The following is a 27,160-nucleotide window of genomic DNA, read 5'->3' on the forward strand; positions in this document are numbered from 1 at the left end:
ACAATAGGGGAAATACTAAAGTAAAGTTAGTGCTTGTAACTTGTAACACAGCTGTGATGTGGGGATTGCATTGTTGCACAACTTTTAACAAGTGATCATCCTGAAGTAAATACTTGGCACTCCAAATTAATAGTTGGGAACGTGAGATTCCTATATTCCACTGTGGTTGTGCTTGTAAAACATTTGTGCAATTCTAGCTGTAGCAGTAATACTTTCTCTGTGTTTGATAGCTTGTGAATCATTCTGTAAAGGTTTTGGAGTCTTCTGGCTAGAAATTGAATTTGTATGTCTCATATAAATGAAGCTGTGTTTAAGACTTTGAAAGATATAATTTTAAAACCTGACATTTTTTTAAAAAAACTCAAATACAAACCCAAAAAAACTGCACAAACCACTATTATTCCCTGTTTACCATGAGAATGTTTGTCTTGGTATGGTCAGCTTTCAAGGCTCCTCTCCATCAGCCTACTAAATATCATGAAAATATTTCTATATTAGTGAATCTGGTAAGGCACTAAAGGTCAATAAAAAATACAGTTATTTCTGAAAGAAACAAGTACAATCAAGGTCCACCAGTTCATTTCAAGAAAACTTTAAGGAATATTCTTATAAGCTAGAACTAATAACTTCTATCAAAATTAGTGGCAATGGGCATGGTACAAAATCTGTTTAAGCTGTTAGTATAACTGACTCCTCATTGGTACTAATAAAGCTAGTTTCCAACATGCAATAATTTTTTTTTGTATCGGTAATTTTTAATCCTTTATCCTAACTATACAGTAAAAACAGGAATAAAAGTAACTTTTTTAGAATCTGCTTTACACAAAAATATGCAAGTTTTACAATAAATCTGATACTAAGACAAACTAATTTCATGGTATTACTTCTTGAATTTTATATTTTTATTTTGAAATAGAAGAGCTTTTAAAAGAAACGGACAGACACCTAAATGACATTTATGTTCCCTTCAATTTTAATAGATTTCAAATGTTCTGTTTCCTTAAATGAACTCTCTGGATGAAAGCAGTTGCTGAGTGATTAATTTTTTGTGCGTTTTAGTAGGATGCTATTAATGCTTCTCTACTTAAAGGCTCCAGAAAGTTTTCACTTGCTCAGTCTGATGCTCTGCTGATGAAAATGCGTTCACTAGCAAGTGAGGAATTCAACATGATGATGCAGCGGAGAATGAGCCAAGAAAATCCCATCCAAGCCACTGAGACTGAGTTTGTGCAAAGGTTACAGAGGCTAACTGTTCTAGCTGTTAACAGACTAATTTATTTAGGTAGGATTTCTTTTCGTTTCTGTTTGACAGAGCCAATAGTGCTATATGAAAAAGGGATTTGTGTTGAAGTGTTTGAGGGGAAAGTAATGCCATTGATGCTAGTTTAATGGATTTAACGATAAAACATCATTCTCTGTTATTTGTCTGTGTTATGTAACCGACAATCTGGATATGGTTTTTATCTGAATGAACTGAACAAGTAATTTTAATTCTATGTTAGTCCCTTCATGCGTTAACTGCCTCAATTTATTACCTGAAGATTTAACTCTGCCAAAGGGAGCATCTGCTCTCTTAAAATGCATCAGCTTGCATGTTTCTGTGAAATAGCTACATTTATTAGGAAGACTTGATGACTTTGGGGGCTAGTTCAAATGCCACAGAAGCAAGAGAAAGAGTTCAGCATGTGGGACAAATAGTTGAATGGCTCTGTGATTAACTGTAAATGCTGAATAAATTGGCTCAAAAAGCAATTGAAATAAGGAATACTTTTTGATAGTTAAAATAAAAAAAGTATGGTAAGCATAGTGGCAAAGTCAGTATTTGATTTAATGCCAACTAAGGGATCATTGTTTTGCTTGAGATGATACTGATCAATATGTGCCTCTGAAATTTTAAGCATCTACTGAAGAGTGCCTTGATGTACTGGGTATAACAGAAACCACAAGTCAAAGCAGACTTTCAGCATACCAGATGGAGGTTCCTGACGAAGAAAGCCAGCAAGAACTGCCGAACAGAACAAATCCTTTTCTCAAAGAGATGTTCAAAATGTTGGTGGAAGGAATCAAAGTATCTGTTGTAAGTAGTTAGATGTTGTCCACATTAAAGCGTATTTCATAAAGTTCCTTTATTAGGAAATTCTTATGCATAAAATCTTCTGTCCATAAATGCTTTTCATACTGCGTCTCTCAATTCAGCTGTGGCACTAAACTCTGTTCAGCTTCCCAGTTATTCTGCAGCTGTAAGATAATAAATGCATCTATTATGATTTTTACCTTAACATTTAGCAAAATCCTCCTTCTTGAACAAGCACACAAAGGTTAAACAGATGTCTGTGTAGTCCACAATTTTGCTTTGTCTCTAGACCTCAAGGTTTAAGTTTGCTGGAGCCTATAAAACAAGATCTGCTGTGCATCCACTAGATGATGGAGGGTTTCTGAGCAATTTGTGCCTAGAATATATTTTAGAGTTAGTGATGTAACGGGGGGAACTCTCTTTTTTTTTTTTTTTTTTTTTTTTTTTTTTTTCTCCAATTGTTGCTGAAGGGCTCAGTTTTCTTTTCTAGCGTATGGGTGTTAGCTTGTCAACCTTTCCAAGGTGATCAGGTTTCTCTTGGGTAATTTGAAATGATGATGTTGGAAAACTTAACTTGCTGCTTCTTGCCTCTTTATTTCCCTTAGGCCATCTTTATAAAAAGTAGCTCAACCTAATTTTCTTTCTAGCTCTGGAAAGTTAAGTTTAAGTCTATTATCATTCCATCATGCCATACTTGGAGTACTTTTCAAACTTTTCAAAGATGGCAGGTTTCTTCTTGTGAGCACAAGCACCTCAATCCAATGCCTGGTTTCTAATCTTTTGAGGTAATCCATTGAGAAACTAGGGATTAATATAGGAGGGCTATTCATTAAAATAAGCAAACAAAAAGCCCTTTTGATATTTTTTTTAAACCCCCTACATCACAATTTTCACTTTTTGGATTGTTGTATAGTCCCTCTGACTGAATATCCAGTTTAGCTAGGAGTTGCATTCCTAATATTGGCAGACAGAGAAAAATGCTTATTTTATTAGAATGAACAAACCCTTATTTTGTTTTTTGTAGAATGCCTTTTAACCCATAATAATAATCAGTAAACTAAAGTTAAGCACTGTTTTGGTAGAGAAATCTTTATTGTCTTACATTTTGTTCATATTAACTGTTTGTTTTGTAACATGACAAGCTTCGTAAAAGGAAGCCCTAACCCTGTAATATTAAAAAATTATCTCTTGTATTTAGGGCACCAGCAGAATGAACACACCGAAGCAGCAGTGGAAGAGAATCCTCTTGTCATGTAAGGATACATTCCGTACGCAACTTGGCAGGCTTCTTGTGCACAACTTGTCTCCGGCAAGGCCACTGCAAGGAAGAAAGCAGGCTTTGGAGATGGCACATGAAGTAAACCATCAAGAGATTATGCGTGACTGTCTTAGCCCAACTTTGCAAGTAAGCTCAAGAGTGTTTGAGAGTAGTTTGTAAAACCCATATTCAATTTTTTGTTTAAATTTTACCATTATTTGGAACTTCATGTGGCTAAAGGTGTTCACTGCTGGTTTGGCAATGTTTAGTGTAACAACAAAGCAGTCTCATACACAATGCCTGTGTGTACCTCTGCAATTGCTGTGTTATACTGAGGGTAGATAATTTTGTAAGAGGCAAGATAGGATTACATCTGGATGTGTTGACTCTGTAGGGCATCAAATAATACATATTATGTGAAGTTCAGAAACAAAAGGTGATACTAGTTTTAATATGGGGAATTTTACTGAGAATGCTAAGGTACCCTGAAAAAGCAGATTAATGAAGGAATTACCCTTGCCTTGGAACTCTAACTGCAGACTTTCTGAAACTTATAAGAACTGATTGCCTCTAGATTTTGAGGCAGTCAGTCCTCAATCAAAGCAGTACTCTATCTTTTATTATTTACCCTTTATTAATTTTTAAAGTGGGATTGTGTATTCCATGTTCTTAACTCAAATAGCTGAATAGCTTCTTGCTTTTCTGGGTTTGTCAGGAAAAAGCTTTTTTGATCATACTCTGTTACTGCAAGCTTGAGGGAAAGCATTTCTTAAAGCCATGTTCAGGAATTGGGTAGGAATGTTGCTGTTTGAGATCTTCAGGAATTGCAAGAATGAAACAAACGATGTAAGACATGCAACAGTTTGTCACTGTATACTAAGGAGAGAAAGTACTTATTAGATGAACCTATGACACTTACGCATTTCTAATCACATATACATTATTCAATTAAATTGATGCTTTCACCAGTAAGAAAACAGCTGATATATTAGCAATGGCTTTTTTGGGGGAGTGTCATGTTGAGTGCGTTTATGGCCTGTGTATGCTTAACTTCATTACCTGTCAGCTCTAATTTTGTTAATCAAACACAGTGTAGCAAACTTGGCATGCAAAATTAATAGTGTCTGGCACCTATTTCCTGAAGTATAAACAAGGCTACAGGAGCTGAGCATTTGGGAAAGAAACTTGGCTTTCCTTCCTTCGGCCATTTAAGAAGTCACAAGATGCTGGGGGAGGTTTTATTATGTGGAGGATTAACTTCAGTATGTTCTTTCTAGTTTTATAAAAGTTTGTCTTCAAACACTGAAGCAGCTGTTTTCTTCAAGCCACAGAAAAATTAGTAGGAGAAACCTGTCCAGGCTGACTAGAAAACGGAATAAAGTTGAAGGAAAAAATTGCTCAATATTGTATTGTGGAAATGAGAATGACCATACATTTTTTCCTCTCTTCCCTTCTCTTCATCTTTTAGCATGGACCTAAGTTAGTGCTCTATTTATATGAGCTAATGCACAATCACAGCGGTGAAATGACCAAAGAAGAACAAAGAGCAGCAGGAGATTTTGTGAATACATTAAAATGTTGTGGCTATAAATGCATTCCCCTGAGCCCACGACCAAAACAAGATCTAATAAAAACTTTGAAAGAGGTTTGTGAATAAAAGCTTTACTTCAAAAACTGGGTTTGAGACAATTGTCTGTTGTATGGGGTCAGAGTTTTACTGCAGGCAGCTTTCTGTTTGCTTGGTGCATGGCTTACGCTTTTGGGGATTCTCTTTGGGTTCTGAATGTTCATGTCACATATACTCAATGCTTCACAGGAAGCTCATGTTAATGCTTCTTGGTTAAGCATATTACTTAACCTAGGCAAAAGTGGGAGTTCATAATAAGCTACTAGGATCTCTCACTATCAGGAAAAAATAATTTTTATGGTTCCTTGCAAAAAAATTATAAAATTATATATAAATATAATAAACCCACAGTAACTTCATGGTCTTAAATGCTGTGAAGATACCAGTTGACCATTTTTGTCAGTCTTTCTTTTTTAAATTGGCGTATACTTTAGTCTTTGCTCCTTATTTCATCCACCTGAAAAAAAAAAAGTAATGCATAAAATTTCCATTCAGGATCAGAAGAAATATGAGATGGAAGAAGTTGTAAATAAAGCTGCTTGGGAGAAGACAATGGCTAATAATCGGCAAAAGTAAGTGCAGGAACTCTGTGCAAATGTTCTCTGTTCAGCATACCCTGTTGCAAAGTTGCCTATGTGATTATTATAGATGTTTTTCAAATTAACAGCACTGCTAGCTGTCAGGGTTTTATTTTGCTGTTACAATACCAGCTTGATTGTAAGTATATGTGTTTTGATAGGTTGTATAATAAATGGCATTGTGTGAACTTCAGAGTACTGAACTGGTTTTTTGCACATTTGGCACTTTACCCTTAGTTTTACAGCTGTTGTATCTTTCCAATCATCTCTCCTGTTGCTGTGATCTGTGCAATCAAATGTAAGGCAAATGTCCTAGCAACTAACCCTGATCTTCAATGAATAAAATATAATTATATTCAGCATAGTGTTTGAACACTTGTAAGCTACGTAGACTACTGCTACTTGATGTAATGTAAATTTAGGTAGTTTGTGGTAGATTAAGAGGTTGTTTCCATTAATCTATATTTCAGGCTCTGCCATAAAAATCACATCCGAGACGCACACATTGCTTTGATGCAGGCAACTGTAGTAGCTGTAAAGGTCAGCTTAGTCAAGTCTGTCCAGATAAGTGATAAGACTCCACTATGTTGAATAACTTAAGATATTTGAGAAGTGGTAAATTACTGTTCTTACCTCGGATTTTCATTGTAATCAGTATACACTAATTAGTGAAGCATGCTAATATATAGCCATTGATCTTCTGATTGGCTTGTCTTGTCTTTGGTGGCAAGTAATAGCTTTTTTGAAGGCTAAGAAGCAGAAGGTATTCATGAGTCTCGTGGAAATTATGTAGGCTAAGTTACTCTGCATCTGCTGTAGCAAGAACTATGGATCTCTACTGCCAAAGTGATTGTATTTTATAAGCTTTTGGTGCCTTGCCTACCCTCTTCAGTGTGTTTATTTGACATTTTGAAACACAACTCTTTCCTCAGTCTCTTTCAACGTCTGGATACAAAATCTAAAGACATTTCTAAAATAGCTGGAGACATCACACAGGCTGTGTCTCTGTCACAAGGAATGGAAAGGAAGAAAGTTATCCAGCACATCAGGGGGATGTATAAGGCAGAGCTAAGTGCCAGCAGACATTGGCAGGAACTTGTTCAGCAGCTTACCCATGACCGGTAAGTTATTCTCTCATCTCAGTGAAAAAACAAGAGAGAGACTCAATATCTGAAATGTGCTTTTTGTTCTAACTAGAGGCACATGAAATGTAGATGGTATTAAAATTAGAATTACTTCTGCTAATCATCTGATGGTTAAAGACTTGTAAAATACTTGATTTATTCCCTTATTTTAGGGTGAGTAGTTGAGTAGTATTTCTATGCCATTTAGACAAGTTCTTGTCAGATACATTTTGCTGTGCCTAATAGAATGAAGAATGTCATAAAGTCATATTTTGCATTACACTGGAGTAAGACAACAGGGTAATGTTATCCATGCTAGGATGAAGATACTGTGTTTGCTAACCTGTATAGATAAAAACATGTTAAGTCTTGACAAGAAACCAAACAATGGCATTTTTGCCGATGCAGAATTAGTATTTTATCGTGTTTGCAGCAGCTGAGTTTTCAAAATATAGTATTGGACTCATTTTATTGCTGTTTTCATCAGAATTAGTAACTTCAAGAGCAGCCTTACAGTAGTAGCTCATAAGTAGTCAGTCATGAAAATAAACTACAGAACTCAGTCTTTTGATACTTTTTCAGAAATAATTGCCCACTGTACTACTGTGAAACTTCTACCTTTCTACTGTTTAAAGGAAAACAGAATGAATAAGCATTATACTGCCTCTACTGCCAAACTTTTTTTTTTTTTTCCAGAGCGCTCTGGTATGACCCAATCTATTACCCAACTTCTTGGCAACTGGATCCAACAGAGGGCCCAAACAGAGAGAGGCGCCGCTTGCAGAGGTGCTACCTAACTATTCCAAACAAGTACCTTCTCCCAGACAGGCAGAAACAGGAAGGTAATTATAACATCATCTAGGAGTGTATCTGAATTGTAATGACTACTAGTGCCTTATTATATTTGATTTTTTTTTTTAATAGGTGTGATAAAAACCCCGTTATCTTACCTATTTGAAGACAAAACACATTCTTCTCACTCTTCCACTGTAAAGGACAAAGCTGCAAGTGAACATATAAGGTAAGGTTTGGGTAACATTTACCTCCCTTTCCCACCTTCTCCCATTCCAAAGAAACAGTCCTCCTCACTGTTTTGTGTAAATAAGCATAAACAAAAAAAAAAAATCAAGTGAGATAAGAGACAAACATCAAAAATAGTAGGTTTTTTGCTATACTCATAAGCAAAATATTAGAGCCACAAACACGTACATTCTCTGAGTCTTAAAACAGTCTTATCTCGATGACTTCAAAAATCAGTAAAAGCAAATACCATCCTGTGTGATATGGGGATGGGACATGTGCGGGAAAACTTGTTGGGATTTCTTTACTTATTTGTCACTTAAATATGTAAGATAGTGCTACTAGATCCCATCACGTTCAAAAGCCAACTGTGTTTTCATCCTCTCTGCTTTTACTACTGTTTCTCTGAAGTTGTGTCAATTTACCTAACCTACTACAGGTGCTAATACTGCCTAAAAAAACTGCAGAGAACACACAAAAAAATAAACACAAATACACTAATGTGCAAGTCTAGAAAGTTGAGGTTCTGTTTTCTTTTCTTCCTTGCAATTTGAACCATTAGAGTCAGTATTGAAAAGTCTATCTTCAGCTGTAGCCTTTGAGATTGTTAGTTTTAGGTATGTGCTGAAAGGTACATAAATCTGTAAGCAATAATGCACTTTAATATTTCAGAGTTAATCGAAGATGTATAAGTGTAGCACCTTCTAGAGAGACTGCTGGTGAACTGTTGCTAGGTAAGTAGAATTTTCAGTACTTACAAATATTCTTTTTGTCTTAAGAATCTGCTGTATATACAAACTTGGCTGATTTTTAAAGTAATTGAGCTGTTGCCTGACTTCTTAAGGATTGTATACTTTATAGATCAGTTTTGCCTTTCTTCTTACTGTTCACATGAGTGCTATGTGGACTGTAGTTAAGTTTTAAAGTTGCAGATCACTTGCTCAAAGATGTGGAATGCTAAATTCTACTTCTGTCAAGTACTGTCTTGCCCAGGTACTATTCTTGGTATTCTTAACACCTGGACACTGTTTGCCTAACATTAAGATGGATTATACAAATAATAGTATCATGTACCTTTTTGCAACTGTTTTTTCCTGCAGGAAAATGTGGCATGTATTTTGTTGAAGACAATGCTTCAGACACAATTGAAAATTCAGTAAGTATTAGAACATATTGTCCAGCTTTCATTTTTCCGAACTATAACCATGGGTAGCTTTTGTCTACTGTCACTGAGGTTGCTGGAGTACTAGTTAAAGGTCTGTGGACAACTGATTAGTTTGGGTTCAGTGTTGCTTCTGTTGCCCCTGGCTGTGGGAATTGGTGGTGATAGCAGAAAACGGGAACGATGTGGGCCTGGAGCTGGGAGGGAATGAGGAAGGGATGATGTGGGGAGGCTTCTGCGCCTTGCTGTCCATTGCTCCAAGTTCATCAGCATCAATGCGCAGAGCTTGCTTTGATCTGCACCTGAGAACTTGCCTTACTGGAAGCTGGAGCACAAGGAAGTGCAGAAGCTCACAAGCGTATGAATTGTGCTGTACTCTACAGCATCTAATTCTTGAATTGTGCATTAAATAGGATGTTCTAGCTCCCCCCTTACCCTGTACAAGAGAGGACCATTTCATGGAGGAAACTGGAACTGACCTAATTCTTCAGATATACAAAGGCTCTGATGTATTAAGGTTTATGTATCCAACAGACATTTTTTAAAAAATAAAGATACGGCTTATTCTGCTGAAAGCCTTAAACTATTTTTAGGGAGCTCTTCCTTGCATCCAGTAAGCACACAGCTCCTGTGGTTTAAGATGTTACCAACTGTTTTGGTGCTTTGTCCTTCATAGAACTGTCAGAATTGGGATTCATGGCAAAGCTTTGCTTGCTCTGGTTGGCTGTCCCATATTTTAGCTTAAGAGCCATTGAAAGTATGGCATTGCGTGCTAGTGTTGGATAGGGAACTGGAGCAGCTGAGGAGCATGCACGATGTTCTGCCCACTGCAGAGATGCAGAGAGTGGAGGATGGGAAACATATGAAGAAAATCACAACAATGTCTTAAAGCATCACAGCAAAATTAAAAGTTTGCCTTCTGATATGCTGTATGGTTATAAATTGCCCCCATTGAAGGGTTTCTTGTTTGGAAAAATGTACTGTTTAAATAACTTTTGTCAATTGCAAATTCTGCAGAGTTTTCATGGAGAAACTGAACCAGCATCATTTTCTTGGACCTATGAGGAAATAAAGGAAGTTCATAAGCGCTGGTGGCAGTTGAGAGACAATGCTGTGGAAATATTTCTAACAAATGGTAGAACTTTACTCTTGGCTTTTGATAATACAAAGGTAACGTGGCACTGATGGATAATAACATTAGGAGCATTTTGCTGTGTCTTCCTAACACATACATTCACACATTAGTTTAAGGAGACCTGTTGCATGGACTAATTAAATTCTGCTTAATACCTTTGAAAAAAAAAAAAGTCACTCAGCTAGACAAACACAGTCATGTTGTAAAACGCATCTCTGATGTATTAAGACATTAAAGAATCTTAGTAATACTAAACGTTATTCCATTAGAGCAGAAATGTGTAAAACGAGAGGAACTTAGTAAGTCCTAGAAGTTTGAAGCTTTTTAAATTATATGATTAAACCTATGGTGTTTTCTTCTAGGTCCGTGACGATGTGTACCACAACATCTTAACTAACAATTTGCCTAATCTTTTGGAATATGGAAACATTACTGCTTTGACCCACCTGTGGTGCACAGGACAGATTACTAACTTTGAATATTTGACTCATTTAAACAAACATGCGGGCCGTTCCTTCAATGATCTTATGCAATATCCAGTATTTCCTTTTATACTTTCTGACTACACCAACGAAACGCTGGACCTAAATGATCCATCAGTATATAGGTAATATGAAATGTTTGGAACGGGTTATTTTCAAATACTTGAACTGACTGTCCAGTATGGCTTTTTAATTTCATTGTACTAAACTGCACACATATGTGCATGGGTCTATTCAGGGACAAGCCTCATCCATAGCAGCTTGGGCATTTTACAATAAGTGGCTGCTTCGCTTCAGACATTTAAATAAAATGTATAGTATTATGAGTGTGTATATTCAAAGGATGCTGTGAATTGGACTCGTATACCGTCTTAATATGATATGGATAGTCCACCGATTTAAATAAAAGCCGTATGTTTAAATTCATGTGACTAAAGACGTCCAGGCTGATTAGCAAAAATCAAATACAAAAGAAAATAATATTGTAAAATATTTTCCCTGTTACAAAATCATATTGTCTTAATTGTGAATAGATCCAAGTGAATTGTCTCACCCTAACAAATTTCTGTTAAACTGATTTAGCATTTGTGTGCACAAAGCCTTTGCCTTTATATGATGCCCTTGATTTGACATTGTTACTGTGCTGTGGGGTAGCCTGTGGATCTGAGTTTGCCTTTAGCACTAAGTAAAAGTGGCCTTTTTATTTTCTGAACTCTCTTGTGAAGTGCTACTGAGTTTTACTTGTCCTTTTCATGATACTAAAGGCACTATTCTTAATAATGCATTATTAAATGGTGTGAATCAACATCTTTATAAAAATGACAAGATATCAGTACTACTTCTGTTACAGAAATCTGGTCAAACCAATAGCCGTGCAGTCTAAAGAAAAAGAGGATCGTTATGTGGATACGTACAAGGTAATCTGGATAACTTCTGTTTCTTGCCTTTTCCTGTGCTTTAATTTTTTTAACATATAGCGATGGGGGAAAAGAAACCACAAATCCAGTATTTTATGTCTATGGAAGTCTTATTTCCAGTATGCTGCATTTCCTGGGAATTGTTTTATAGCATGCTTGGAACCTCTGTTTGTCTGTTTCTGTACCTGAAATTATAAATCGATTTAGTCTTGCCATGTGATACTGCTGAAGAGGTAAAATTGATAGCTTCTTACATATGAACATACATATATTTAAAAATGCCTAAAGATCAGGAAGGTAACTAATTGCTGTTTATTTGAAATTACTTAAGTGGAACTTGTGGCTATTCTCTGTTTGATAACAGAAAAACTGTTTTCCCTCAAGTACCTTGTTAATTTAACATGCCCTACTATTATTACAGTGCTCTTTGATTTTTGCTCTTCAGAATGTTTTAAGGGCTGTAGGAAATAACAACATACTGAGTGTGGAAAGCATCTCAAGCTGGACCTTCAAACTTACGTCTATATCGTCAGGATCTAGTGTATTTGCAAATGCTGGTTTTTTCCATTTACTATTGAAAAGTCTGTACAATGACTCTGCAGTGTTGGAAAACAAGGAGGGGCGGAGAAAGAGCAAAAGTAATAAATAATGGAAAATGAGACATTTAAATTGGCTTAAGACTTCGACACCTAACTGGATTGTAAAAGTTATCACGTCTTTAGACACTTAAAATGTATTTGATTCCAAATCACTTTTGAATGTATGTTGCTCTAAAAGTTTAAGTTTTATTTGTAAACAACTTAGGCAAGCTCTTATTTTTGTTATTGGAAGGCAGTCTAACCAGGACGCTTGAGATTTTTTTTTCCTACTACTTTTCTAGTATTTAGAAGAAGAATACCGTAAAGGAGCACGAGAAGATGATCCAATGCCCCCTGTACAGCCGTATCATTATGGATCTCATTATTCCAACAGTGGAACTGTGCTTCATTTCCTAGTTAGATTGCCACCTTTCACTAAAATGTTTTTAGCCTATCAAGGTAAGGTTACTTTTGCTTGCACTTGCCTTTCACATCTGGGCCTTGTCCCAGTGACCCAGTATGTTACTCTGTTTAGCATAGCTTATCAATTCCAAATAGCTGAGTTTAGTAAAATTAAATCTGGTATGGTTTCACATTAGATCCATTCTGAAATTATCAAGCTAGACCATAAAGCTGTACATCTTACATTTATACCTCAGTGTATGTAGAATAAAAACCTGATCTATATTTGGCTTGCAGTCCATGTGTAACACATAGTAATTGAGATAGAAGAATTCTAAATGCTCTCAGATAACTGGAGAGCAGTTAACTACTTGAAGTTGCAGATGTGCAACTGTTACCATGTCCATCACTGATGTAACAAATGCAGTTTGGATTTCTTTACAGATCAAAGTTTTGACATCCCAGACAGAACTTTTCACTCTACCAATACAACCTGGCGACTCTCTTCATATGAATCAATGACTGACGTAAAGGAGCTTATTCCAGAATTTTTCTACCTTCCTGACTTTCTGGTTAACAGAGAAGGTATACTAAGAGGATACCAAAGCTATATACCCAAAACAGCTGTACAGTTGAGCCTGTGGGTTGAAACTGAGGACATTTATAGCCATTGACTGAATATGCTAAGCAGTAGATGTATGGGAGAAATCTGGTATGAATTTGTGGGATATGCTACAAAAGCTGTTATGTAGGACTTAAGGGAAGTTTTTTTCATAATTATGTCAGAGGTGCAAAGGAGTTTCCTAATGTCTGATTTGTCCATTTGAATGAGTATGTACAGTTTGAATGTATTTGGCAGGGGATTTGTTAATGGTGCTGCTTTGTTGATCAGCAATCACTGTGCTTAACAGTTAGCTTTCATAGAACCCTATAATGATCTTTTTGAAGTTACTGCCAACTAAAATGTTGGAACATTCACTCCGTGTTTCTAGGTTTTGATTTTGGAGTACGTCAAAATGGTGACAGAGTTAATCATGTCAATCTTCCACCTTGGGCTCGTAACGATCCTCGTCTATTCATCTTGATTCATCGTCAGGCTTTGGAGTCTGACCACGTTTCCCAGACAATCTGTCACTGGATTGACTTGGTGTTTGGTTATAAGCAGAAAGGCAAGGCCTCTGTTCAGGCTATTAATGTCTTTCATCCTGCAGTAAGTATTTGCTAAGCAGTGTGTTTGTTCATTGTACTTAGTAATTTAATGGGGGAAAGTTCAATCTGACTTGCTTGGAAAGCATCCAGTGTGAAGCAAGATCCCTTGCTCATGAAGTGTTGAATAAGAAAAGGCTTTAACCATTTCAGTGCACAGCGGATAAGATCCTGGGGACTGTTGTGAGGGTTTGCGAATTTCTGTTCATCTTTCTTGCCTTGAGATGGGCAATGGAGATGATCAGGCATGGGTCTTAGACCTTCTGGATAGTTGTTTGCAGTGGTAAACAGGTATTGCATTTGTGTGTACCTGTTTCTGTCTCATTCAAAAGAAGCCTTTTATTTAGGCAGATTGTACTGCAGCTTTTGAGACTGTTAAAATAGTTCATTTTGTCCTGAGCTCATTATTTGTGTTCTTCCCTTCATATACATCTTGTGTTTCATCCCTCTAATGACCACTTCCCCTCCAGTAAATTTAATTCCAAATAAGTCTTCATTTAATGTAAAGTATTCCAGAGTTTCACTACTTAATTGTAACACAGGTATCTCTGTATTCTCTAGCTGCAGTCCTTACTATCGCAAGGCTTGCTCAGCCAGGCAGTCCTGGTTTCAAATGCATTCAAATGTGTTCTCTGTGTTTAGTGTTCATTCTATAGCTGGAAGCGCTAATAAAACAGTAGCGTTTGGCAGTGGTGGCTTTTTACTTTTCAAAAAGCTATCCAGATGCTTTCCTTCCTTTTTCGGATTTTTTTTTTGTCTTTAAATATTGATTTAGTTGCTATTACCTTAACTTTCAACTATTAAGTTTGTGTGATTGTATTCATTGTTTTTTAAAGTGAAAAGTCAAGGCCTTTGTCAGTGTGACTGAGGAAAAGTATGTAGTATACAATTAGAGAGACATGAGAAAGACAAATAGAGAAAGGAAAGAATTTCCACTCCTGAAATATGAAGGTTCTTCCTCCCTCCCCACCCTAACCCAGAGGTTTAATATGTTATTTAGAGGTACAGAGAACAAACTTTCTCGACTTTTTTTGTTTACTATCAGCAATGCTTCTGTTTTTGCACAAACTAGTAAAGGTCTACTAAGAAAACCTCTTTGACAGAAATTAGTCATGGAATATGGGTAGGAGCAGCTCACACGATAAATCTTAAAGTGGCAGTTATCTCCAATAAAGAAGTGGCTCTTTGATCAGCACAGCCATTGTGGGATGGCTTCTGGCCCAAGTCTTAACCAGAGAACTGAAGAGTCTGTTTCTAAATTCATGTGCATCTGTTGAGAAATCTTTCCCAAAGACAAAACTGGACAAGCTTATTCTTACTCTTTCAATTTTTTCTCTCTAGACCTATTTTGGGATGGATGTTTCTGCTGTTGAGGATTCTGTTCAGAGAAGAGCCCTTGAAACAATGATAAAAACATACGGGCAAACACCTCGCCAGCTGTTCCATGCAGCACATGTTAGCAGACCTGGATCCAGGCTTATCATGGAAGGAGAACTTCCTGCTGCCATGGGACTACTAGTGCAGTTTGCTTTCAGAGAAACCAGAGAACACCCTAAAGAAATAATATATCCAGTATGTAATTTTGATTTGTAAGGTGGTTTAATTAATGTTCATGTGCTGTAATTATTGTACCCTTATGTTTAGTTTCCTTCCTAAAGCTGCAACTTACTGCCCATATTGTACTGTAAAGAAAATACACAAAATCAGTGAAGTGATAGTGAAAATTATTTTCATGCATTTGTGCTGTACTGTGTGTCAAACAGATCTGAATTTATATTGTTTGTAGCAAATAGGTGTTGGAAAATGTTTCACTTAACCAGTTTTATACTTTCAGTGATGAATTCTGGAATCTGTGTGCAAACCTATAGTAGGTAAACATGTACTGTGCTTTCTTCCATCCTCAACTTTTTCATTGTCTGTAGGACAGTTCAGCTTTCTTCACTTCAAATGCTTGTTTTCCCTAAAGTCCAGTGAGAAATCAAATCCTTGCATTTAAAGAAATCAGTATTTTTCCCTAAACTACTTGAACTACAAGCTTGCTATTTCAGCCCATAAAGAAGTGGGAGAACTCCCTTAAAGATAATAGTTGTTCTGATGATACTACAGTGCTTCATACTTGTCTTTCTGGTATTTTTAGAATACTTCAGCAGTACTTATCACGTGATTGCTTACGGGAATGTGTTATGAATGATTCTCCCTTACTAAAGAGATAATATTTTTCTGAAAACTTTTTACCACCTTTTGATCTGAATCTTATTTGTTCTTGTTTTAGAGTCCATTACCATGGATAAAAGGCTTGAAGTGGGGAGAATATGTTGGTTCCCCAACTGCTCCAGATCCTGTTGTCTGCTTTAGCCAACCACATGGAGAAAGGTTTGGCACTCTCCAGGCTTTACCAACTAAAGCTATCTGCGGTTTGTCCCGCAAGTTTTGCCTTTTGATGATATATAGCAAAGAGCAAGGTATGAATTCGTGCTTATTCTCTACATGCGTGATACGTACATACAAAAATGAGTCATCAAAAAAAAAGAAATATAATGTTACTATTATTCTCCAGGGAACTTCCCAAATTTAGTCTCTTTTGCCAAAGATTGATTTAGAAATCCAGTAACAGCTTCCACATGTGTGCATCTTTCTTCGAGGTGTGGAATTTTACTTGTAATTTTCAAAACTACATAGAGGCATCCTGTAATTAAGTTGATCTTTTTTTCATTAAAGAGACTGAAGCATGAGGATTTAACTTTAGAATTTCCCAGCAGATTCAGTCCAAGAAGAACTGAAGAACAGGTGAAAAGAACATGTGGCAACAGAAAGGAGAATTAAAGGAATGGTTTTTAGAGGCAGAGATTGAGGAAAGTTATCAGTAAAAAGCAGAGGTGAAGGATCTTCTGCTTTCAGAGAAACTTCTTGGAGGGATTCTTATTGATAATGTACGAATAGGTTCTCATACTCTTGTTGTCTTTGTAACATGCACTAGTGAAGGTGTGTTAAAAATAAATGGCTTCACATTTAGTCAACAAAAAATAAGTAACATTCTCCTTGAATTCTCTAGCTAGGAAGTATTGTCAGCCTCTTCCCCTTTTCTCCACTCCCAATAGACGCGCCATTTCCGGGAAAAAAAAGCTTTGTCCAGGTTGCAGATTGTCTTTGGAGAACACTGACTGTTGACATAGTCTCTGAAAACTGTGTTTGCTTATAGTACATTATAGAATAAGCCATAGCCTAACAGAAAATACCTTGCTTTGAAACTTGGGAGTTTTTTATATCCTAGCTTGTGGTAAAACGTGGACCTGAGATTTTTATTGTTGACTATTAAAGTGATCAGCTCTTTGGTTGTGTATGTGACACGGTATTATATGCCTTCCCTCAGGTGTGAGAAGCATGCACAGTACTGATATTCAATGGTCGGCTATCCTGAGCTGGGGATATGCTGATAACATTTTACGACTGAAAAGCAAGCAGAGTGAGCCTCCAGTAAATTTTATACAGAGTTCACAGTTCCATCAGGTAAAAAAAAAAAAAAAAAAAAAAAAAAATCAGTCTCTTGGTCTTCGATGTAATATTGCTAGTTTAAGTGGTGGCCTGACTTGGCAGTAGGTATTCTTGCTTTCATTTTTCTTGGAGATAAGCATCCAAACAGAACTGGTTTTAATCTGTTTGATTCTCCTTTGGAATGTGTCCCTCATTGCTCCAGTGTATCTTGCTCCTGGATGTGTTCCTGTACTAGGTAAAGATCCCTTTGAATGCATTTGATTTTTGTAGCTTTTCTCTCCTATGGAACATTGGTGTGGATTTATAAAAGCTTACATTCTGTGCCAAGAAAAATTAATATAGGAAAAATTTGTGGATGCCTCACATTAGAAGCAGAACTCCACTATAGTTTAGGATTCCTCTGAAAAAGATTGTCTAAAAGATTGTTAGGGAACACTGCATAATCTCCATTACACTCCAATGGTTGGCAAGATTCTACTGAAGAGATTTTTGGCTGAAGATGTGGCTGTGTAGCTCTGGAAGTCTGCAGTAGTTCACTGTTCTTTGGCTGTGAATTCTGGGCTATGCAGTTTCCCTCTTTACTTTGTTTCTGAAGTGATAGCAAATATGACCCAGAGCAGGTATATTTTAACTCTTGGATTTCTTTAGCGTTTCTTAGGCTAACCAATAAAGAATCAGTTTGACCAAATGCTATGGCATAATGAAAATAGCAGTTAGAATAGTTTCTGTTCAAATTTTTTCTGGCTTTGTTATGTCTTTTCAAGGTAACAAGTTGTGCTTGGGTGCCAGACAGTTGTCAGCTCTTCACAGGTAGTAAATCCGGTGTCATCACAGCATATATGAACAGATTCACTAGCAATACGGTAAGTTCCATTGGACAGGATTTATATTTAAGGATTTAGCTGTATTCACTATTACAGTCTTTTTTTAACAGGAAAAGTGAGAAAAGGAGAATTTGGGACAATTGCTAAAGATTAAGTGCTTAGGATTTACTTTTGAAGGTTCCTCTTTGACATTGCTAGGTTTATCTCAGCATGTTTATTTGTGGGTTTTTCTTAAGCTGTTGTTCGCATAGTGCTAGCCTTTAGTCAGCCCTCGTCATCTGGGTGCGTAACTGATTACACGTACGGCTCTGACTGTATTCAGGCAAGGGCTTGGCATTGAAGCACTCTGACACAATGAAGCTCCCTACATTAAGGAGTAACTTTTTCTGTGAAGGCGACAGAGCCTTTCAAAGCCTTAACTGAAACCGTGGATGTGTTTCCCCAAAGTAAGCATTTCAAAGGCAGAAGGTACTTCTACAGGGAGCTGGGATGAAATCTCTGATAGTGTTTATATTAACCACTAAGCCTCTTCATGTCATATTCCCCAAAGGATAAAACTGTGAGGAGGGAAGGGGGAAAAGTAACTTGCATTACTTAATGTGTTAGTGGAAGATACTGAGATACTAGTAAAAATCGCACTGATACTATGTGGTAATAAGCATGGTATGAAAACACAAATAGAACTCAAAATTCATCTTCTGGGTTCAGACTGAGTTTTTCTGAGCTTCTGTCTGACTTCTTCCAGCAGTAACTTCTGCTCTTCATAGTTTTAACAGAGAGTTTGCAACTTTCTTGACAGGTCATTTCAAGTGTGTCTACAGGATTAACCCATAGCCACAACTAAATTAAACTGATTTCTCAGACTTAGCTTGATACAGCTACAGCTATTGCCAGACATGTTTGTAGTATTGTACTCTTGGTGCTTTTGAATCACTACATTAGCATGGACTAGAGGGAATCTTGGTATGATCTGCTATGCCTACCCAGTTGCCTGTTTTCAACAGTGGCAAACGGCAGATGTTTAGACTGGGAAGAGCACAAACACAGATTTCTTCCTTGGCTTTCTTCCAGTATCTGGTGATCTGCCACTCAGCCTTCCGGAGCTTTGAGTTTTGCAAGCTTCAGTCAGTTGGATCTTAACTCGGGCACCTTAACTGCTCACCAGAACAGTGAACTTGTAAATAACCTGTACTGAGACTTGGGTTCCAGTTAAAATTTTTTGAGGTACTAAAATAGAAATTTAATATACTTGCCTTCTGCAATGCTAAAAAGAAACTAGTAGTGGGGTTGTAATTCTTAAGTTCCCTGCATTTCCTAGCAACAAGTGATTTTTGTTCAGCTGCACAGATACTGTCTTTGAGACCATCTTTGCTGAATTTCTGAGCACTGACAGTTTTACATGCCCCAGGCAGACTGACCTTGTGCCAATTTTGTAGCTCCTGTTGTTGAGTCAGTTACCCAAGTCATGGCTGCAGGGAATGCAAATGTGCTTCCTAGCATCTGTTCTCTATGCATCTTGTCAGCTGTTCAGTGATTAAAGTGAACAGTCTGTTATAATGCAGTACTTGAAACATGAATATTTTGACCTGTTTCACATTTATATAAATTCAATGCATAGGCATAAAACAGATACCATGTTGTTAATTGATTATGGGAATTCAAAGGCATGCTGTCAGAATTCAAAAATACTTCAGTGTTGTACTTCAGATACTGTTTTTCCTAGCCTTTAAGACGGTCAAGAAAACTAATGAAGTACTGAGTTGAAACTGTCATCTATCTTTACAATAAATCATACCTTCATGAAAACCTCAGCCAAGGTTTTCTGGTTGTACAAATTACTCCAGCCTTCACTTGCTGACTAATTATTAGAGTTGTCTTGCAAACAGAAAGAGAGCACTTTAATAATCTGTTTGAGTAAAACTGGGCAGTGATCATTTAAATTCTCCACTTGAGTGCTGTAGCCAATCATTTAGGTTAACCAACAGAAAGAACTGCTATTTAAAGGTAGATACATACCTGTATGTTTTTCCACATCTAGATACTGGTTTAGTGGTTTTCATCTAAAAGCAAGCGGGAAGTAAAAAGCAGATGGTGTTCTAGGCATGAGGTAATTATTTCATAACTTACTAGACCTTAATACAGTTGGTGCTAAAATTCCAGCTTGTTTCATTACAATATTGCAATAACCCAGAGAAGAATCAATAAACCATTGCTATTGGTGCTATAGAGAAGCTGTTAAAGGTGAATCCTGCTTTCAGTTCAGGTGTTGAAATGAAGATCAACAGCAAACACTTAAAAGGAGGTGGGAGAAACACAGTAAAAGGATCATCAAAATCAATTGTTCTTCAGAAAATCAGAAGTCTTGATTGTTGCTGTTACGGAAAAATTCAGTAGAATTTTTTTCTCTAAACTGAGCAAGGATTAAAGAAGGATCTGCATATGTGACGTACTACACTGCTCTGAGAATGACAACTGGATACTTTCATAAGTATATCTGTCTTGGATGAGACGCTCAGTAGAAAGAGCAAAATAGCAGCTCTTCCCATTGTCAAAAAGTATATTGACTTTTGTAGTATTACATAGATTATATTATCCCTTTTAGTGCATAAAAACATGTAAATTTTCTACAGATACATGCATCCTGTACCCTCATACAAAAATGCAGACAGTATGCTCTGACATGTGTGAGGAAACAAGCAGAAAAATGTTCCTTTCTTTTTACAAAGATTATTCTAATCTCTGTACAGCAAGTTGTCTTAATTAAAGCTTTAGTATTCTGATTAGGCAGCTCCTTCGACTTAGCCAGTTTTCAGGAAGTCTGAATCATTTCAAATTATATAACTTGAATAAGAAGTTTTATTTGCTTTAATTTTTATCTAGCAGTTTCTATATTTAAACTTGACTTCCTGCGTGTTTTTCCAACTTGGTAACACTGAAGGACTTGGCGCCAGCTTGAGGAATTCCCAGTAATTTATTGTACACTGTGATAACTGCTGAGCTGGGTTTTCCTTCTATGTTTCCAAGTGCTTCCTCTAGATGCAAAAATATTGAGGAGACTAATTTTGCTGTCATGTGGAAACAGCAGTTTTGCAGAAAACAAATCCGCTGATTTCAAGGTGTGTAACTAAGATGGAAGAAGTACAATCGTTCTTTGTTTTGATTCATTGGACTACATCAAAATGCTTGCTTAGACTAAAGCACTGGAAGCAAAAGGTTGAACTTTAATGATATATATGGCTTATCACATTATAAAGCATTAGCAATATTGCTAAACTGATGACATTAAAAGCAACAGGAATCATTTTTTGAGATCTAAGAATTAAACTTGCCCCTAGGTGTATCCTTTTCAGAAAAAGACTTTTTTTTTTTTTTTGAGTTCCTGTTTTACCTTGCTGTTTTTCAGCCTTCAGAGATAGAAATGGAGTCACAAGTCCATCTGTATGGTCACACAGCAGAAATAACAAGCTTGTTTGTGTGCAAGCCATACAGTATAATGATAAGTGTCAGCAAAGATGGGACCTGCATCATATGGGATTTGAACAGGTACAAGTACATATGTAACTTTTTCCAATGGCTTCCTTTCAAATACCTGTTTTCCAGCTTTTGGGTATCTTTTACCCTTTTGAAGTTAACTGAATTTGGTTCACATATATCTTAATGTGAAGTCAAACCCTGACTGTTTTCTCCCATGAAGGTTGTTACCATCCTAGAATGACTGAAAAATACCATCCTCATGCAAATTGTTGATTGAAATTAATATAGCTCTTAAATATTTTCCTCAAAGAAACTTCTACTGTGTTTGAGTCTGAACTTTAAGCTTGCTCTCTTTATTTATTTTTTTTCAGGCTGTGCTATGTTCAGAGTCTGGCTGGACACAAGAGTCCTGTGACTGCAGTTTCAGCTAGCGAAACAACTGGTGATATTGCAACAGTTTGTGATTCAGGTATATTTGGCAGTCATGAAAGCTGTTTTGACTTGCAGACCAAATAAATTGAGACTTGCTATTATATTAGTTACTGAGTGTATGTTAATCATCTGAGGATGCATTTGGCCAAATAGCAGTGCTCTATTTTTACATAGTAACATATAAATTTCTGGAGAAATTAGGCAGGTGTTTGAGTAAAATGTAGAGATACAAAAGTGAACAGCTTGATCTCTTTATAAAAAGACTTGAAATTTCAACAGATTCCTGTGAGGCCTAAATTCTGTGAAGTTGGCTGCTTTCTTTTTTAAGAGGGATTTATTGTCAAAGGTACAGTTCTTTAGGGGATTACAGTGTATTACAGAGCAACAGAATTTGTTATTCACTCTGTCACTTTAAAGGCTTCCATATGCCCATAAGCAAACATAGATTTGTTTAGCTATTCACTAGTTTAAAGCAAAGAGGAATAACAGCTACACTAAAGCAGAAATAGTAGATATTTGTATTGGGGCTCCTACAGAGGGAAATAATACTCTCCCATCTTATTTTAAAGCAGGTTTTTGTACTGTCTTGTTTTCCACATGGTACTGTTTCTGGATGAGAGTATTAAGAGGAAAAGAAAAGCAAAATACTACAGTCTGTAGTATTAAAGGACAAGGGGAAACTATTCTGGCAGTTTCAGAAAACTAATATTAAGTTTTTAAACTGGCATGGAGACTTTCATCTCAATTTCTGTAGCTCACAAACCAATTTTTCTGGAAAAGATTGTATTCTTTAATTGGTAAGGGACATAAGTTTCAATCCCTTTTAAGACAAAGCAGTGGCTGGGTTATTAGTTCTTTGATAGAATCAAATAATCCCAGATAAGCAGGTAAGATAATTGTGCTTGCTACTTTTAAGTATTTTGCTTAAAATGCAAGCCAGGGTACAACAACTAGCTGTTTTAAAGTAGATAGTATGAATTTCCTCTTAGGTGCTTCCCTGCTAGTACATGAAAATTGGTTATTAAAAGTAAATTCATACAGCATTTTGTAAGTACAATGTTTGATAAACATGAAGTGCTGTCTTCTAAATCTCTGCAGTGGCTTGGTGGTTTGCATGCTCCCTGTCACACAAGGAGGGAAGAGTTAATTCTTTGCTGCAGCACACACCACTCAGTCATTTAAACCTTCTGACCTTTCAAGAGGTTGAATTCTTGAACACTTAAAGATTCTGTTGCATAGATCTAGCTGTAGTCTAGACTTACTCTTTTTTAATACTGCCATTCTGTGTGTTCTGTTGCAGTTGGAGGGGGTAGTGATTTGAGACTTTGGACAGTTAACGGTGATCTCGTGGGACACGTACACTGCAGAGAAAGTATTTGCTCTGTTGCTTTCTCTAACCAGCCTGAAGGAGTGTCTGTCAACGTAATTGCAGGGGGGCTTGAAAATGGAGTTGTAAGGTAAGCATTTGAAACTTGTATTTATTAAAATGCTTTATAACTTAGGCTCACAGTTTGAGAGCGTGTAGCTGAACATCATGCTGATATTTAGCTTTAACGAAGGTGGACAAGCTGTTGTTCAGTTTCCAATCCTAGTAGTTGCTAAATAGGTTGTATTTATCACTGAAATATTTGTAAAATTAAATGTGAAGAAAAATTACTTTCTTTCAGACTGTGGAGTACATGGGACTTGAAGCCAGTACGAGAAATAACATTTTCGAAGTCAGCCAAACCTATTGTAAGGTAAAAAAATCATAAGTATACGATAAATGGATTTTTCTTTGGGGGCGAGGGACCACAACAAGATAGCCTTGTGTACTGAATGTGCATTTGATGTGAGTACAGGAGGTAAACACCCATGTCTAAAAAGAGAAATGCAATCCTACTAATTATTCAAGAAAGCAAAATGAGCACAAGTGTACTGTATTTTTAATGACAGTAATAACTAGGTTCTGCTGCTGGCAGACAGAAATTAGCAGGATTCCCTTGAGAACTGAACAATAGCTACTCTTCTTATTCTTAGGTTTAATATTTTTCCCCAGAATCTGTGTAAAAAATCATGAGATAATCTTAGCTTTGTCAGACTCAAATAGACAGAGGGTTTTTTTTTTTTCCCCCTCAGAAATAAATGAAAACACTATATTTTCCCTGACCAATTTTTTCTGATGCTGGAAGGAGAGAGAAGGGAGTTAAAGGATACTCAGAGGAGCCTGGAAGCTGCCATTTTGGAGTGCTTGTGTAATTTTCTCTGCAGTCCCCTCAATGATTTATATAAGCAGAATTATTCTCATGCCAGAGTGTTTTCAGAACACAGTCAGAGGATCAAGTCTTTGAAATCCCCAGTGGTACCGTACCCTGCACAGAGGTCTTAGAGCCATGCCAAAATTTTATCATCTTCATGTTACTCTGAAAAATTTTGTTTTCACCTTTGCTGAAATATCATTTTAAAACCCAAACCACTAATCACCATTTTTTTAGAAACACAAAACATTGTCTGATAGCAGTTACTGTCTTTGTTACCTTCTTTAGGAAGTGTATCTCACAAAGCTTGTTGATAATGATTTAGTAGCTATTTAATAATTTAAAGTTTCCTGCTTAAATGAGACAGAAAATGAATGCTGACCTTCATGCTCTCTAACATTACCCATGGCATGACTGAAGGGCTTTACTACTGTTATAACTCAAGAAATGCTTGGCTGAACAAAAGTCCTATGCTGTGCCATGAAATCTGATGGATTTAGGTTTCTGCCTTTGTCAGCAAGCAAGTTCAGAGGGCACTGAGTTCTGTTGCTGAAAAGCCTTCCTTCCAGAAGTAGTAGGGGCAGCCCAGGGAAAAAGAGTAGGATGCTGCTACTGATCCTGCCCTTTGACGCTGCAAAGAAATGAGTACTGAGCTGCACAGCACGTTGAACTGCTGGACAAAGCTGTAGTTACAAAAATGAATAAGCAGGTACATGCAAACATATTACTACGTTAATGTATACACTGGGCCTCTCCCGAGAGCTAATCTTTGTTGGCTATACTCTTAGGGGTTTTAATGTCTTTTAGCATTTTAAACAGCGAAATCTGATATAAAAATAGATTGTCTTCTTGTTTTTCAGCCTTACGTTTTCCTGTGATGGTCATCACTTGTTCACAGCTAACAGTGATGGAAATGTTATAGCTTGGTGTCGCAAGGACCAGCAGCGCTTGAAGTTACCCATGTTCTATTCATTCCTTAGCAGCTATGCGGCTGGGTGATGACCATTTTTGCTGCTAAATTATATCTCTGATGCACTTTAAATCCAAAATAGATTATAGAATCTCTTATTTAACTGGATTTTGAAGTAGTTTGAATGTCTCTAGAATGACTGAATAGAGTTTTAAAAAGAGCTGTCTAAGGTGGTGTAAAATTACATATGTGCATGCACAAATTTGAAGCATATCCAGGTCACCAGGAAGCTCTGGTCATATACGCCAATACCAGCAAAGTGACTTATAAATGCTCTAACATATGAGTCAAAATGCTGCAATATAAAACCTAATAATATATTTTTTAAATCACTTCTTGGGCAGAAGTATTTAAAAAATTGATTGATAATGCTTATTCCTCCTCTTCTGTTGTAAAGTATCGACAGCGTAAAGTTCTGTAAATACCTGTTAAAATGTCAACATATGTATACCTGATTAGTTGAGTGTGGTATAGTTAGCTCTCAGATAAACAACCCAAAACTTAAAATCCAAGATCACTTAAAATTGCTTTTTTTGAGAAGCAAAGAACTTCGTAGGTGCTTTTTGCACCATCTTATGGTATTGTAATGCTAAAAATTGAACTTCTGTTACCTTTATATTTGTAACTTTTGCCATCTTCTCTGTTAGAACAGTCTTTACAACAGACAAAAATAAAATATTTGTCTTAGTGATGGGTATAGACACCTCATGGCAACATGAAGCAATAGTTAGATTACATTTTGGTTTGCTTTTTATTGTAGTGCTAACTCCCAAACTTTAACACCTAGCTATTGCAGTTCTGTGGCAGAATATATATATTATATAAATACACACAGCTTATCTTCCAGAGCTCTAAAAAAAAAAGGTATTAAGGAAGGCACAGATGTGCTCCTGTTCTAGTGTCATTGGAGTTCAATACGCTGTAAAATGTTTGAATAACTGCTTGAATAATCAATGTTCATAGGCATCTGATGACTTGGAAGAGTTTACACAGATACGGTGTGCAAATATGTTATTTATTCCTAGGTGCTATTTTTTGAGGACAAAAAAATAAGTCTCCATTGTGGAAGGCTCAACAAATTTGAATTGTTAGGCCAGATCAAAAATTAACATTTCAGTTGATGGATTTGAAGACCTCTAAACCTGACACCATGAATGAGTGTCTGCTAGTCATGCAAATGGTAAACCAAGAATGCAAGTCTGATGTAGTTATATTTTTCTTCTAAATTGCTTTGCTTTTTCATCATTGATGTGTTCTGCTGTTGCCATACAGACGACCTGCTGTATCTTCTCATGTTTAAGGTTTATCTGCCCTCAGAACACTGTGTATGAAACTGTCAGGTTGTGATGAAGATGATGTACACGCAAGAAATCTTTCCACCTCTTTTGAAAATTCCAAACAGTCTTCAGAAATTCTTGCAACTCCCCAATTGAAGAACTTTTCAAACTAGAAAAACTTAAGAAAAGTATTTTCGTAGTCCATGACACAAAGGCTGATCTGTGGTTCAATTAAGCAAGTGGCTATGTACTGTATGAATTGAATTTTTAAACTGCATATACTGTAGCAGCATTGTATGGGATCGCTTTAGTCATGTTTTTCACTGTCTAAATGTTAATGTAAGGTCCAAATACAGACTGAAAAACTCCCTGGCTCATTTGAAGTGATGTCCTTTATTTACGAGATAAAATACAAACATTGTGGGTTTGGGGTGCTTTTGTGCTCCCTGGTTTGGGGTGTTGCTCACAAAGGCTTATTTTTATAAAGTAGAATTCCACTTGTTACAAATCAATATGCAAAACTGCTGGCCTTGTAAAGAGTGCAATATTATATATTTTTATGCAACAGTAAAAATGATTTTTTTGAAGCAAGGAATATTTATTCAGCTTAACATTCTGGAACTATTAAAATCACATTGCAATAGTATCTGTGCATGATGTACTAAAATTTCCTGTAAATATCACATTCCACACTGTCTTTGTATACATCGTCACATTGTTGGGTAATAAACAGATCTTTACCAAATTGTTTGATATGATCAGAAACATGGTTTTGACTTAGTCCCATCTCCTTTTAGGGATCTTTTGGACACCTTGCTCCAAATCAGTTTCTGCTGGCTCTCAAGTTTCTCATAACTTAAAAATTATCAAGTGGGGAAGTTCTGTTTATGG

General features: G+C 36.5%; 1 protein-coding gene across 4 annotated transcripts in view; it reads left to right on the forward strand.

Moving 5' to 3' along the window:
• Positions 1-26,937, forward strand: part of LYST (lysosomal trafficking regulator) — a 67,365-nt gene extending 40,428 nt beyond the window's left edge. For 2 of the 4 annotated variants that reach the window (XM_035899695.1, XM_009644129.2), the window contains 25 exons: positions 1,091-1,282; positions 1,899-2,077; positions 3,273-3,479; positions 4,801-4,977; positions 5,455-5,531; positions 6,470-6,658; positions 7,358-7,503; positions 7,586-7,682; positions 8,354-8,415; positions 8,782-8,837; positions 9,861-10,013; positions 10,341-10,585; positions 11,311-11,377; positions 12,258-12,414; positions 12,802-12,942; positions 13,350-13,567; positions 14,905-15,135; positions 15,836-16,025; positions 16,934-17,070; positions 17,820-17,918; positions 21,283-21,422; positions 21,725-21,822; positions 23,086-23,242; positions 23,453-23,524; positions 24,883-26,937. In XM_035899695.1, the coding sequence (XP_035755588.1) occupies positions 1,091-1,282; positions 1,899-2,077; positions 3,273-3,479; positions 4,801-4,977; positions 5,455-5,531; positions 6,470-6,658; positions 7,358-7,503; positions 7,586-7,682; positions 8,354-8,415; positions 8,782-8,837; positions 9,861-10,013; positions 10,341-10,585; positions 11,311-11,377; positions 12,258-12,414; positions 12,802-12,942; positions 13,350-13,567; positions 14,905-15,135; positions 15,836-16,025; positions 16,934-17,070; positions 17,820-17,918; positions 21,283-21,422; positions 21,725-21,822; positions 23,086-23,242; positions 23,453-23,524; positions 24,883-25,021 (3,626 nt within the window). In that variant the 3' untranslated portion in view covers positions 25,022-26,937. Of the gene's footprint in view, positions 1-1,090; positions 1,283-1,898; positions 2,078-3,272; positions 3,480-4,800; positions 4,978-5,454; positions 5,532-6,469; positions 6,659-7,357; positions 7,504-7,585; positions 7,683-8,353; positions 8,416-8,781; positions 8,838-9,860; positions 10,014-10,340; positions 10,586-11,293; positions 11,378-12,257; positions 12,415-12,801; positions 12,943-13,349; positions 13,568-14,904; positions 15,136-15,835; positions 16,026-16,933; positions 17,071-17,819; positions 17,919-21,282; positions 21,423-21,724; positions 21,823-23,085; positions 23,243-23,452; positions 23,525-24,882 lie in introns of those variants that run through there. The other 2 variants (XM_035899696.1, XM_035899697.1) reach the window with 2 other exon arrangements.
• The last annotated feature ends 223 nt before the right edge of the window (positions 26,938-27,160 follow it).

The sequence above is a fragment of the Egretta garzetta genome, unplaced genomic scaffold, assembly GCF_000687185.1.
Source record: "Egretta garzetta isolate BGI_Z169 unplaced genomic scaffold, ASM68718v1 scaffold118, whole genome shotgun sequence".
Taxonomy (NCBI): Eukaryota; Metazoa; Chordata; class Aves; order Pelecaniformes; family Ardeidae; genus Egretta; species Egretta garzetta.